Source organism: Ictalurus furcatus, chromosome 14, assembly GCF_023375685.1.
Source record: "Ictalurus furcatus strain D&B chromosome 14, Billie_1.0, whole genome shotgun sequence".
In the NCBI taxonomy this organism is placed as follows: domain Eukaryota; kingdom Metazoa; phylum Chordata; class Actinopteri; order Siluriformes; family Ictaluridae; genus Ictalurus; species Ictalurus furcatus.
Window position 1 is genome coordinate 18443788 of NC_071268.1, and position 15141 is coordinate 18458928.

The 15141-nt window shown below is 36.4% G+C and overlaps 1 protein-coding gene across 1 annotated transcript in view; it reads left to right on the forward strand.

The window, feature by feature from the left end:
* tmem266 (transmembrane protein 266) overlaps positions 1-15141 on the forward strand; it is a 61892-nt gene that overhangs the window by 21213 nt on the left and 25538 nt on the right. The window contains exon 4 of the mRNA XM_053640864.1: positions 2373-2561. Within this exon, the coding sequence (XP_053496839.1) occupies positions 2373-2561 (189 nt within the window). The remainder of the gene's footprint in view (positions 1-2372; positions 2562-15141) is intronic.

Sequence of the window (15141 nt, forward strand, 5' to 3'; positions counted from 1 at the left end):
GTTGCCACCTTACTCCTTATCTTTTAAATCACACAGTGTAGAGAAAATGTGAGCACGACCTTTAAAAAGAGTGTGTTAAGTAGGAATTAGTCATAAAGCATACACAAAGTTGGGGACATTTGACTCTCTAACTCCGACTGCATTAACATTTCAGAGTGGGTCAAACCCACACACAACCATACACTGAATGTGTGTAGAAAGTGTCTTGTCTCACTCTCTCCTATTTTAAATGCAAAAGACTTTCTTTAACCTCTACATCTTCCTCTATCTGTATGCTTACTACATGACTTCCTTTTGTTCCTCCTTACTTTTAATCAGTCCCTCCTCCTTTTTTTCACACAGTGTCATTATTGATGTCTTCACCCAGAGGGACTGGGATGAGTGCCAGGCAGCAGCTCCTGCTCTTGCTTGCCTCCTCTGTCCTTGATTGATCCATTTTAAGTATTGCAATATTGATTTCATTATGAGCGCAGTACAGGCATGTAGGATTATGACTGTTATTACCATGTAGGGAGTGGTAAAGGTATATAAGTCAGGTCCTAGTGCTCACTTCAGGATTTATTTAGTGCTGGGATTGTACTGGATTATTTGTTCGTTCATTCATCTTTAATAACCACTTATTTCTGGTAAATTTGATATCTGAACTAGTGTATGATGTTAGGGGTGTTCAGCAGTGGAAATGCTGTATGTGGATTAATGTAATTTATACTATTGTTTGCACTGAGAATAAAAAAAGGATTTCCAAGGCAATTATTAGCAAGCCCTGGCTAGAACCAAGCATGATTTTTGTGTCTTTTCTTGGTTGTGCTCCCTGTTATGTAGTTTTTGCATATTTCTTTCTTTTGTTTTCAAAATTCTTAATAAATTTAAATAAATATGACAACTACGATGCCACAGTCACATGCCCCATTGTAAAAGGGTGTGCACACTTGTGCAACAAGGTTAATATAATTTTATTCTTTTTTTCCCATAAAGTGTTTCTATTTTCACTTAAATCTTGTTGGTTGCTATATCACTCTTTTTTTTCTTGTTTTTTTTCGTGATCTCGACTTAATTTTCTTGTGATCTCGACATAACAACATTATTGTTCTGGAGCCAGCAAAAGCTTGGTGCAATCCTGCAGCATCATTGATGAGCAAATTAGTTTTTACTTTGATCAGGGACTCACTCAAGCTTGTGATAAAATTACGTTGTGAGAAAACAACGTTTGCTATGTCAAGAGCATGAGAAAAATAAGTCAAGATCACAAGAATCATGAGAAAACAACAAAGAAAAAATAATGCATGTCCTTTTAGGGCTTCCTTACATTATAGATAGAAAATCATTTATCTTTATTTCATTTTTTTACATAAAAAAACCCAATATTTACAGGGGTGTGTAGACTTTTTATATCCACTATATCACTATATTGATGTATCACTACATTTCCCAGACCTTCCTTAAAATATACGGTGTCATGTTCAAAACAGTATTCCTTTGGGCAAACTCAAGAAGTTATACTGATGTATACAATGACTGTGTTAAAATGTAAAATTTTGTAACATTGTCCAGTTTTTCCTACCCTTTAAAACGATATTTTCACATTATATTTTGAGAAGAGGTGCTTTGTCCGTTTTAATTATGCAGACATTCCCATATTTCAATGAAACATCAAACATTTCTTTCCCCATTTACCCTATAGCTTTAATTCTGTTCTGGGTCTGGTCTCTGCCTCATTTTACCCTGTAATGCATTAAAATATGTTTCATTAAATGGGACTGTACTCCCCTCGCCTGCGCTATGTTTGTTTTCATATCTCAGGTTTCATGTACAGTTATAAGGTGCACTCCTCATCCATAACTTCTACTGAATGTATATCCACACTATGAGCAGTGATTTATTATTCATTATTTGTAACAAAGTGTGTGCTTTCCATTGACTGACCCCAGGAATGTCATTTATCTGTCCATTTACTGTATATTTTGCTGCATTTGTTTCATGAAGTTTTGCTGTGGTATGACACACAGATGCACTGCTGTTTTTCGTCGTGCAGTGTCTGCGTCCTGTCTTAAATCTTCCACTCTGATGGTGGTCAGGGTCAAATTAACACTGTTTTTTTTTCTCTCTCTTTTACTACGCTGTGGACATCATAGCAACACACTAACTCTGGTCTTTCTGTCTTTCTATTATTAGTAAGAACTGATTCGTATTGCAATAATGTGTTTATAACATACATTATATGCTTTGGTGTATTGTAGGCTGTTTGATGACTAATGTGGTCATGGCTACTTGAGTCAGTAGCTCTCTGGTTTCATCTTTAGAGGTCAAGTGTGAGATTCTTCAGCACTCTTTTCCAGCAGCCCGGTGTGTGACTGAGCCCCCTGTGTGTGCAGGCCATCTCAGCCGTCCGCAGCACCTGACCTGGAAGTGATCTCCCAGCAGGTGGAGGATGAAGGCCAGTGCATGGCTCCAGTGCAACTGGTCAGCTTTGCTTACCGAGATCTCCCTCTGGCCGCACTCGACATCTCACTGGCTGGCTCTCAGCTTATCTCCAACCTGGATGAAGAGGAGAATAGAGAAGGGTAGGAGAATAACTTATACCCATCTTACATTATACTCCAACTCATGTACACCTTTATTATTGTAATAAATTCACAAAAACACAAACACTGACATGGGTGATGACAAAGTGACTTCATGTGATCATTGTGCTAAACTACTGTGCACTGGCTAGAAATTATAATAGGCAGTTTCTGTGGCTCATAGGATCCATGTTGAACATAAAAAACTGAAAATATATTATAAATTTTCCAATAACATTTACTACACTTTTTAGGTCCTTGCAGTTAGGCCTATTCAGACCCTACTACAAGACAAACCATCCAAAAAATCAAGAGGAACAACATACTAAGCAGTTCATACCCAGATCATCGATACTGACTTTTACATGGTATTTCTGGAATTTATTGAATGTTTGTCTAGATGTGAGATAAAACAATAGATTGTTATGTAAACCGCTCTTCTGTCTCTGTGCGTAGTATTGGACTGATCCTAATCTTAGTTACACTGAAACCCAAATAGAAACTCCAGCAGAATGTTGTCATAATGTGAAAATGATCTCACTAATATTGAGCTGAGAAACAATGTCATTCATTGTTTTCTTAGCCAACATGAAGCCTGAATATGGACAATGAAATGTATAGAGACGCCACCCACTCTTCAACTTAAAGTAGATATTTTCATCAAGTTGCTGAATAGATGTGAAGTTATGTGGAAAAAAATCAAGAAACCATTCACATCTCCATCAAAATTGCAAGTATCAATTGCTGCTCTCCTGAGAATTATACACCAGTCTCTAGAGTTTACACAGAATGGTGCGGAAAACAAAAAACATCTGTGAGCAGCCTGTCTGCAGGCTGACACACCTTGGAGATCATAGGAGAATGACCAGAATGCTCTGAGCTGACAAGAAGTCTATAGTAACTCAAATAGGCACACTTTACAACCCTTTACACTTTACAGAAGCTCACATCAGGTTCCACTCCTGTTAACCAAGAACAGGAATCTGAGGCAATCATGAACACACGCTCACTGAAGCTGAACAGTTGAAGACTGGAAAAATGACTATTTGTGATTTTTCTTTTCTAATTTTCAACTGTCCAGTTTGTCCAAAAATAATCATTTGCCTAAGTGCGAAACTGAAGGTATTAAAAAATAACCATAACATCGACACGTTCTGTGAATTGAATTGTTTGAATTTCAGTGAGCAGAGATCTACTTTCAAACTGTAACATTTGAACCTTACTTGCAACACAGCATTTTATTATTATAATGAAACCCAAATTGGCAGGCATTTATGAAAAGTAGAGTAGAGGAGTATACTATCTCCTATGTCTGGATGCAGCATCTGATTTTGCAGGCATGTTTCTGACATGTTTTTAATACAAGAAATTACAGACATATAGAGTTTAGAATGTCATTTTTACAGACTAACCCTGTGACTCTTTCACACTTTTTTTTTTACCCATGAAGTGTTGAGTATAGTGAGTCTGTGTCGCTCTGCAGTGTGAGGGTTATGCACTCGGTTGTTGGCCTTTTGGTCTCTGCTGTCCGGTCTGGACAGTGTGAGTCATGCTGGACAGGCACTGTGCAGTGCTCTGCTTCATGCTGGGGAAGTAGACAAACACCATAAGCTTAATTATGGCAAGCGTCACAGCATCTACGGGCCACACCTACCTGCGTGTTTGTGAGTGTGTGTGTGTGTGTGTGCGCAAGACCAGATGGCCTATGCACACTCCTTGGTGTGTGTGTGTGTGTGTGTGTGTGTGTGGTCACAATCTAATATTGGCCTGTACCTGATGGTTGAACTGCTGATAAAACTATTTAGTGCTAAGTCAAATACCACATAAAACCCAATGGCACTATAATGAAAGCAATATGGATATACTTTTCAGTTTTAAAGTATGAGTTAAATGCAGATGCAAATGCAGGATTTATCAACAGTATGAAAGTGGTCAAATGTTATATTCAAATGTTTTAAGGTCACCACTGAGCATTTAAAAGTGGCTGGATGCAACACACACAGCAAATCACATCTGAAAGATATTCAGACATCGATATCAGCTGTTTTAATCTAAAAACAAAATTATTCACAAACTCTTCCTTAAGGGTCTGAACATATTTGATCATGCACTGACACTCATTTATGCAGTACAAGTTATGTGGGACAGGAAATTAAGACAATAATCCTAAAAGAAGTAAAGACGAACAGCTGCAGGGATCTTAAAAATCACACAGTAATGAATAGTACACATTATATTTCCACAGCCATGTGTAAAAGATAGACTTCCTCATTACATATTTATTCAGCATGAAGAAAAGAAAAAAAAACTCAATATCTACGCAAAATGTTAATTTGTCAATGAGTTAGCTATGCTTTGTCCTGTAATTTAAATGGAACTGTTATTGTCCAGAACTGAAAGGTCATGCTGCTATGAGACATAGCACTATATAATATCAAATTTTCATACATATCTTATGTACCTTATGTTGCATATTGCTATTTATCATCTAAATAAAAGATATTGCCAAACTAACTTCTGTATAAGACACAGTAAAACACACCCAGAATTGTTGATTAGCTTGGATAGTAAGTGTGTTCTCTGTCTAGCCCAGTATGTAACAAAGTAAGTTGTTGTTGTTGTTTTATAACTTTTTAATACGTGCATTGAAATTGTGAAAAGAAAACAATGTCATTTCATTACATATAGTGCATAGAGTTTCTGACATTAACCAGGAGTAAAGCTGTACCCTGTAGTGCTTTCCCTAGAAATAATATATCAGTGTTTTCCTTATTTGGAATAAAATGCCTCCAAATGCCTACAAATTTGATTGTTAGCTAAAGTGCATGACTAAATACTTGCACTTGACTCGGACTTCAGCTTAGTGACTTATGCACCTGGAAACGCTGCAATGTTATGAAGCCTGATCAGCTTGCAGCCCTCTCTAAACCATACTCAGAGTTCTTTTGAGTAAACTGACAACTGCATGTTTGACAGAGTTCTTTTCCATTTAAATATTTCATTGTGTGAAGTATACCTCCAGCTTAACTTTAGTAAGAACTTTTTTTTCATTTTAGTATTGTTTTGTATCCTCTATAAACAGCTTCTTTGTCCATCTAGGTGTGTGTGTGTGTGTTGTAACAAAATGGCTTAAGGACAATAAAGTGATAGCATGTGTGTGTGTGTCTGCTCCCTTGCGATGGACTGGTGTCCCATTTAAGGTTGACTTGACTTGGATTTCAGATCAGAGATTTGTAACGACTCGGATTTGCATCAAAGTGACTCTCTTCTTCAAATCAGTGCATCTTTTGTTCTGAGACCCCATTGATTTCTGGGTCTACATTTGCTTACAGTTGTAGAAGCAATATCACAAATATGTTCAAGCAAAAATAGTTCATGGCAACACTGTAAAGTTATGAAGTCTGATCAGCTCACAGCCCTCCCTAAGCCATTCTGTAACTGTGCAAACAGTAGAAATGTACACAGAGTTCTTTTTGAGTAAACTGACAACTGCCTGGTTTTTTTTTTTAGTTAGTTCTTTCATTGCTTGAAGTACACAGCCAGCTTAACCTTATTAAGGCATTTTTCATTTCTCATTTTTTTATTGCTTTGTCTCCTCTGTGAACAGCTTCTTTGTCCATCTTTGAGATCATTTACTCCAAATCTAGACTAGATGCAAGAGTGTGTGTATGTGAGTGTGTGCGCACATTACCTTTGTTAATCCTCTGTGATAGACTGGTATCCCTTTTAGGGTGTACAGTTGAGGCCAAAATTTACATACACCTAAGACATTCAAACACAATTTTTCACAACGACTCATATGTCATGTTACACATTTCCTGGGTTACTTATGGTATCTACTTTATTTCCATGAGAGGTCATTTCAAAATAATAGCTAAAAGACTTATATATATAATAGCTAAGAGATTTATTTCAGGTTTTATTTACTATATCAGACTTTCAGTTGGTCAAAAGTTTACATACACTTTGATGGTACGTCGTGGCATTGTGTTTTAATTGCTTAACTTGAATAAAACAGCTTCTCATAATAGTTTTTCAGTTCCACACATTTTCTGTAGGATTCATGCGAGGGCTTGTGATGGCCACTCTGATGCTTTCACTTTATTGTCCTTAAGCCATTTTGTTACAACGTTGGGGGTATGATTAGCTATGCTGGTGGAAGACTCGGTTGTGACTAAGTTTTAACTTTCTGGCTGATGTCTTGAGATTTTGCTTTAGTATTTCTAGATGGTCCTCCCTCCTCATCATGCCATCTATTTTCTGAAGTGCATCAGTCCCATTTCCTTCAAAACAACCCCACAACATGATGCTGCCACTCCCATGCTTCAAAGTTGGGATGGTGTTCTTCGGATTACAAGCATCACCCTTTTTCCTCCATACATATTGCTGATCATTATGGCCAAACATTTCAAATTTTGTTTAATCTGACCAGAGAATACTCCTCCAAAAAGCCTTTGGGAGGAGCCTTTGTGCAACAGCCTTTCAGGCCAAGTAGAACGCTCTTAATGGTTGATGAACATACTTTGGTACCTGTTACCACCATCTCCATTAACATTTCCTTTGTTGTTGTCTTGGGGTTCAATTGAACCTTTCGGACCAAAGTTCATTGATCCATGGAATTTAATTTATACCTGTTTCCTGAATGATGCCGTGTCTGTTAGGTCCCCAGATTTTGTTTTTGCTTACAATTGTTTGTACAGATGCTTGAGGAACCTTCATTGGTTTGAAAATTGCTCATAAATAGGAAATAAGTTTTTTTTTTCTGAGGTCTTAGCTGGGTTGCTTTCCCGTGGTAACAAGGGCAACAAGGCACTGTCTCTAAAAGTAGGCCCTTTTACAGCCACATGTCCGCTCTGAATGAACTCCTAATTATGATATCCAGTCAGAAGATTATGGCTGATCATTACATCCATTTCTGGAATTTCCCAGACTGTTTAAAGAGACAGGCAGTTCAGTGTATGTAAACCTTTGACCCACTAGAATTCTGTTATCAGATGAATAATCAGTTGTTTTAAAATGACCTCTGAGGTGAACAAAATAGATGCCCTAATTGACTTGGCAAAATAAGGATGTCCTCAACTGTATTTGTGCCTTGCACCCAGTATTGCCAGGATAGGCATTAGATTCACCACAAATCTGAACATGACATATGTACTGTATATGGGTGAAGCAATGGTTTATTTAATGATCTCAAGAAAAAAAAGAAATAGTAAAAGTTAAGTAAAACAGAAATGTTAGGACTTTAAAAGCACAGTTCCCCCGAAGAAGTTCTTGCACCAGCTGCAGCATATACATATATTTTAGCATCTTTATTATGTCCTCCAATGGATTCCAGCCTTTAGTTGGTTTATTGAATAAGCAACATAATGACTAGTATTTATGGAACTGTTTTTAGCTATGTGGTTGTACACTGAGGCATTTTTACTTCCTCTGTTGTTCCTCTGTTCTTCTCTTTTTTATTTCTTAGATGGGACAGAGTCTTCTTTGGAACACTGACAAAACAGCATGTACAAAATGTTTGGTATTTGCACAGTAATTGCCTTATTGTATGTAATAGACAAGCTTTCAGGGAAGTTGAACCATATTTTATTGTCATGTCATCTGCTGAACAATACAACTGAAATTAATTTAACTTGGGTAGATCATTTGAAATATTTTTTTTGTATAATCAGCTGTACAAAAACAACATTCTACTGTGTTCAGTTGCTCTTTGTAATATCAAGACAAATAAATTTATCACCAACAGTGGCACATCATTCATTAGATTTTAAGCTGTGCAATTGCGACATCTTTATTTCAAACTTTTGTTTTGTCTGACTTTAAAGTAATAAGCTGCATCAGTCAGATTGTTTTTTAGAACTTTCAAACGCTATCAGTGCCCTCCATGAAGCATGTATTATCTTGGCCATTTTCGCAATATCCGACTCACACTGCTGCAGCTGTGGCACTGGCATGCTATTAACTAATAGTGGCTTTAAATTATAGTACACACTGTGGGGCGGCTGTGGTAGAGCGGGTTATCCACTAATCGCAGGGTTTGCAGTTCAATTCCTGGCCCACATGACTCCACATGCCGAAGTGTCTTTGGGCAAGACACTGAACCCCAAGTTGCTCCCAAGGGCAGGCTAGTGCCTTGCATGGCAGCTCTGCTATCATTAGTGTATGAGTGTGTGTGTTTGTGTGTGTGTGTGTGTGAATGCGTGAATGAGACACAGTGTAAAGTGCTTTGTAGAACCATTAAGGTTAAAAGGCGCTATAAAAGTGCAGACCATCTACCACACTTGTACACAAGTGTTAGATATGCAATAATACAATGTAACCTGCTGAACTGATTTATATTTTCAAGTTTATGTGAACTGAACATTATTTTTACCATATCTGGAAGTTTGCTGATCTGAGACCTGTTCTTTAAACTGAACGACCTTCAGCCAAATTGTGCTACACTGTGTTACCATAAAAAAGGAGCTCCACATCAGTGCTATTTGTGTCAGTTGGTCACAATGGGTAGCTGTGTGGGAAGGTGGCTGTTCTAACTTCAGGGGGTGCTTACAGATCTTACGGAACTGAATGCAAGGGTAAAGATTCCAATCTTTAGTATATATATATATATATATATATATATATATATATATATATATATATATATATATATATATATATAGTGTGCTTTGACAGAAAGGCTTCCTGACCAGAGCATAATGCAGAGCCTGATATCAGAGCGTGTGTGTATACAGTCCCCTTTGAAAGTATTGGAATGGCAAGACCAAAAATGGGTGGGTTCACATAAAAAGGTTGACAGATCTATAACACATCTAGATGTAAATATAAGGAAATGATTTTTTACTTAGTAGGCCAATCTTAGCCTCACACACTTGATAATTTGAAGCTAGCTACGAGCTTCGGAACCTTGCAAGATTAGCCACCCAAATTTTCCATGTATATACATTTCTATGCATTAGTTTCAAATAGGATATTGGATCTGGATACATATATATATATATATATATATATATATATATATATATATATATATATATATGGAATTCTTTCTGTTAAAGTTATTTAGTAATTATGTCTTGATATCTCCCACATTCTGCTCTTGCAGGAGTACTTATTCATCAAGAACACTAACCTGAAGAAATAGCATTTGATGTCATTTAGTTTACCGTGTTAAATATTGCAGGCTGCTTTGATTTCATTTGGGACCACTGAGTATGGGTGACATTCTGGGGTAGGTGAGGGTTTGTTATTATTCATGGAGTTTGCTTTTCCAGCTGAAAAGGCCAAATGTCCTGGAAACTTACACTTAATTGAAAACATCTGGTTGACTGCAAGGCAGATGCAGGCTAGATCTATTTCCATTTTCTGTGCATTAAAAGCCAATTTCCCTCGGAAAGAGCAGGCCTGAATTCTGGTACTTCTCTGAGTGGTTGAGTGCCTGTAAAGAGTTTTCTTTGATAAAGTAGAAAGATTAGTTTATGCAAGCTGTTTGTTTTCTGTGTTTGGTCAAGTTCAGGTATGAAGATCAGGTATGGTGCAATCTCAATTACTGCATAAAGATCCTGAAAGGCTTGCTTAGAGCAGCTACTGTTACACACTGACTACTCTGTATCTACTCTGTATCTGTTCACCTTTGACTATGCCTGTAAAGCCTGACTTCTGTCAAGATTGCATTGTGAAAGCAACTGTCTTCATTTCACAAATCACTGAGGATTTCTCCCAACTGACCCATTATTTATGGTGGTTTAAGGAATTAAGGGATAAATACATTTTACTGGTTTCATAGTCCTGTGATAAATTTGCGAGAGTAATGGTGTGTAGTGGCATGTCTAATAAAGAACCTCTCAAATGTAAAATTGATTAGCTGGGATAGCAGCAGCAGAAGTACATTCAGCACATATATTGCTTAGTACTAGTAGGTTTTTTTTGTCTCTTTCTATCCAATGCTTGCTGAATTGTTGAGGTTTGTAAGTGGGTTTTGACACTGGGATGAACACATTTATCATCGTTTCTCTTTTCTTGCCTTGTCCCGTAGCTTTGAAATTACGTGCTAAAGCAAGCTAGTGGACATTTTCCTCGTTCGGTTTTAACTGACATAGATTTTAACTGTTTTTGTTATTGTTGGGCTTTTTTTGTTTGTTTGTTTTTGTTTTGTTTTTTTTTCCCATTGGCTGAGGTTAAGATTTACTTTCAGGATGCTTGTTTTAGGATGCAGAACCTGTGCAGTTGGTGGATACTCATTGCACATCAGACTTTGCACATTAGACCTTTCTGTTCCATTTTATTATCACATTGCATATCAATGACCATTTATTTTTTAAATTAATTTAAACTTTGCATTGGTCATGTTCAGTGTACATTAAATAATGTTCAATAATAATATTCAAGGTGCAAGGTGCAAACTTTCAGTCTACAGTAGATTATGATAGGAAATGAGATAAAATGAGATAACACTTTATTGATTCCAGAAAGGTCATTTAAGTGTTCCAGCAGCATACGGAAAATACTAAGCAACATGAGTACTATATTTTTAAAAAACTAATTAAGATAGATACAAAGAATGTAAGAGAGTATATAAAGACAGCTGTGCAGATTTATATAGATAAGTACAGATAAAGAGATCTGTGCAGATATACTTATTAACTATGTACAAATAACTCTTAGTTCAAAGTAATGCTGATGTACAGTGCTGTGAAAAAGTATTTGCCCTGACTTCTTCTGTTTTTGAGTATATCTCCTACGAAATAGTTTTTGATCTACAAGTCAAATACAGCATAAAACAAAGGTAATCTGAGTAAACACACAATGCAGTTTTTATTTATTAAATTTTTTTGAAGCAAAAAAATTTTTTATCCAACAATTATCACAAATGTGAAAAACTAATTGCCCCCTTAAACTTAAAATCTGTTTGTGCCACCTTTACCAGCAATAACTGCAATCAAATTCTTCCAATAACTGGAATCATAATCTTACAATAATCAAACAATCATAATCTAACAATAATCTTACGCTCGGTGTTACCATGATAGGCTCCTGATTCACTGTGACCCTGACCAGGATAAAGCACCTACTGAAAATAAATGAATGAATGAATGAATGAATATAAAAGTAGATGTAAAAAATAATAATAAGCCTCCTAAAACAAGATTCCTATGTGACAAGGTTTAGCCCTATATTATTTTCTGCACTAGCATGAGAATATTTTTTTCATAAAGAGTTCAAAGCAGTTCTATAACTCTGGCTCTTGGAAGCATCTGGTAAATGCAAGAAATTTAAATGTATGTCTTTACTTCTGTGGTGATACACTGCATGGACCTTGCAAATCATTTTTGTTATTCTTTCAGGACATTTCTGGGGGGAAACCATTTTCAGATTTTAAGTTACAGAGCATTTACCTTTAGTTCAAATTCACATACAGAACTGCATTGCTATCCATGAGAACTAATTCTTAGCAATAAAGAAATGTGCACATGTGCAGTTACAGCCCTGGAGGGTCATAGAATTATAGCTCATTTAACTACTGATACAACTCATCAGATGATTACCAAGACTTTTTTTTTTTGGCTGAATAGGTTGTATTAGAAGAAGCAAAAAATCTCTCTTTTAACTATGAGTCTTCTGATCTTGTCCACTGGTTTTTGTTCCCAGTGCTGGGAATCTCTTGATCTGCACCTTTTAATGTTTTCTCTGCCCTCTAACAGTCCTGAATCAGCTCATAGAGGACTTATTAGCTGACCAGTCAGTCATAGAGATCCACACGACTTGAATTGAGCCGCACTACTTTAGTCTGTCATTTTCTTTCCATTAATACTGGGGTCAGATAGACAGTGTGAATTAGTCAAGCTTTCTAATATGACAAAACCATAAGGCCATGCTGTTATCAGAGCATGAAAAAGGTCATTAGAAAGAATTGGTTGTACTTAATAAATGGTTGTTATGGCAAATGGAAAACCTACATATATATGTATGTGTATATATGTATGTGTATATATATATATATATATATATATATATATATATATATATATATATATATATATATATATATATATATTATATAAAGCCTTATTTATATCTCATGATTTTTAAGGGGCAGGAAATTTGTTTAAAAAATAATCTTTATCGAGCTGTTGGGAGACTTAATAGGTTTGCCAGAGCAGTGATCACTGTGAGCTGCTGCTATTGATGAAAATACTGCGGCTTGGCCAGGTCCATTTTTCAGACTTCCAGTGAAATTGATTTTGTTTTCCAATCAAGAGTATTATTATTAATACTTTATTATTATTAAATATTATTAATACTTTAGGTCTGATTACTTATTACCTGTTTATTGTTTAGGAAGAAGGATATTTGTGTGTGAAGTTTGTGTGTGAAACCGAGCCGTCATAGTTAATTAATGTAACATCTACAGCTTATTCTGCTGTGAATCACAAAGGAATCACAACATGTCAGCAAAATGGTGGAATGCTGGTGCAGTAGGTAGCATTGTTGCAGCTACAGGGTCCATAATTCAATCCTAAGGTCTGTGTGGCGATTCTTATGTTCTACTGATATCCATGTGGGTTTACTCTAGGTTATAAATGTATGTGTGTGCATGTTGCCCTGTGATGGACTGCATCCATTGGTCCAGGATTAACTCCGAATCCACCCTGACCCTGACCAAGATAAAGCATTTACTGAAGATGAATGGATGAATGTTACCAAAAGTTGATAATCAGGTCAATGGGTGTAAATATGGAAACCAACAATTCAGGCCCGCTTATCAATTTTGGCAATTAATCACCTCAAACAGATTTATCAGTTCATAGTGACTGTGGTGGACTTGGTTTTAATCATGGATGGAATGAAAAACATAATCCGTGTACATTATGTATTTGGTTTAATTGATCAATTGTTGGAAAAAAGTGAAAGTTAATATAAACTCTGGTTATTTTCAAATTTAATTAATGTGATTAATCTGATTATTTTTATCTGATTAACATGGTGTATTCCATGTTGAAGTTTGTAGTTTGTTAATGTTAAGTAGGTTATTAATTAACTAAACTAATTAACAGTGGCTAGTGTTGTTGCCTCACAGCTTCAGGGTCCCTGGGGTGATCTTGAGCTCAGGTTAATGTCTTTGTGTGAAGATCTCCTATGTTCACCCCATGTTTGTGCGGGTTTCCGCTATGTTCTCCGTTTTTTTCCCACCTCCCAAAAACATGCTTTTAGATAGCTTGTTTATGCTAAATTGCCCATAGGTCTGAATTAGTGTATGAATGAGTGTGTGCACGAGTACATGTATGGTGACCTGTGATGTATTGGCATCCCATCCTGGAGGAATTCTCTTGCCTTGCAACCAGTGTTCCCGGGACAGGCTCCGCATTCACTGCAGCCCTGTCCTGGATAAGGAGGAAACTGGAGATTAATTAATTCTTTAATTAAACAATTACATAACTAATATGAATGAATTAACCAATTAAATAAGTAGTAATTATCTATGTAAATAACTCATTAGTGTTAGTTTACCTTATGTCTGACCAAGTTTCCAAATAGAGTATATTGCTATGAGAAAAAACTAAATACATAGAAACTTGACAGGATCAGTTTTTCCTCCTTTACTGCTTTTTGTTTACTATACAAAATGCTTGTTTTCTCATTAGGTGATAGAATGATCAGACTCAGTTTTAATCTCCAGGCTATACAATTCTGCAAATGGAACCGTGAGGCACTCCTCAAGCTCATTTCTATTTGTTACCAGTGTTTTATGTCATGTGTTATTTCTGCAAATTACATGTCTACAAATTTGACCCTGAGATTTCTCAGCCAGTAAAATCTTCATCGTTGTTGGTATGATGGCACCAAGCAAATTCACTTGCATTTCTTTTCCCTGCTCCATACAGGAAAATAACTGATGGCCATTTCTGGTAGCACATTACATCTGTCTGCTATTGACCTAGCTTCCAGCCTCCTCTGATTGCCTCTGACTCGGCAGCCGTTTAATCTTCCTCTAACAAATCAGTGGATCTGCTGATGATGCTGATCTTTATAAACCTGTCCAGTGTAGCCCAGTCATTTCCTCCTGTCAGACCTATGTCTATAATAACTGTTTAAAAAAACAATATGAGGAGAATGACTGTAAAAAGGAGCAAGAAAATGAGAGCAAAAGGAAGAGGCTTTGCAGTTGAGAGGCTGCATTGAGGATGGTGGGAGTTATGTATGTGCGTATTGTATACAATAAATAAGCTTATTATGGTTTATTATGATTATTATGGTGTAGAAGCGTGGTGGGTGTGTCAGAAGATATGTGACTGGAAAATAATGTGTTTCTATTTTTTTCAAACTTATGCAACATACTGACTAATGTCTTACTGCATTTCACACTGTCTGATAGTCAGTGTTTTATGCTCTGTCCTTTGATTCTGTTTATAGTGCAACATTAGGAGTCTTTTACTCCCTTCAGACTTTTTTCCCACCCCAGTTGCTTATACGTCACACAGATTCTGATTTAGGGTCACCAGCTACATTTAACTTTCAGTGTCCCATTTCTACAACAAAGTCCTCTTGTATCCTCACGTTGCTATAAAACTGTGTCACCCTT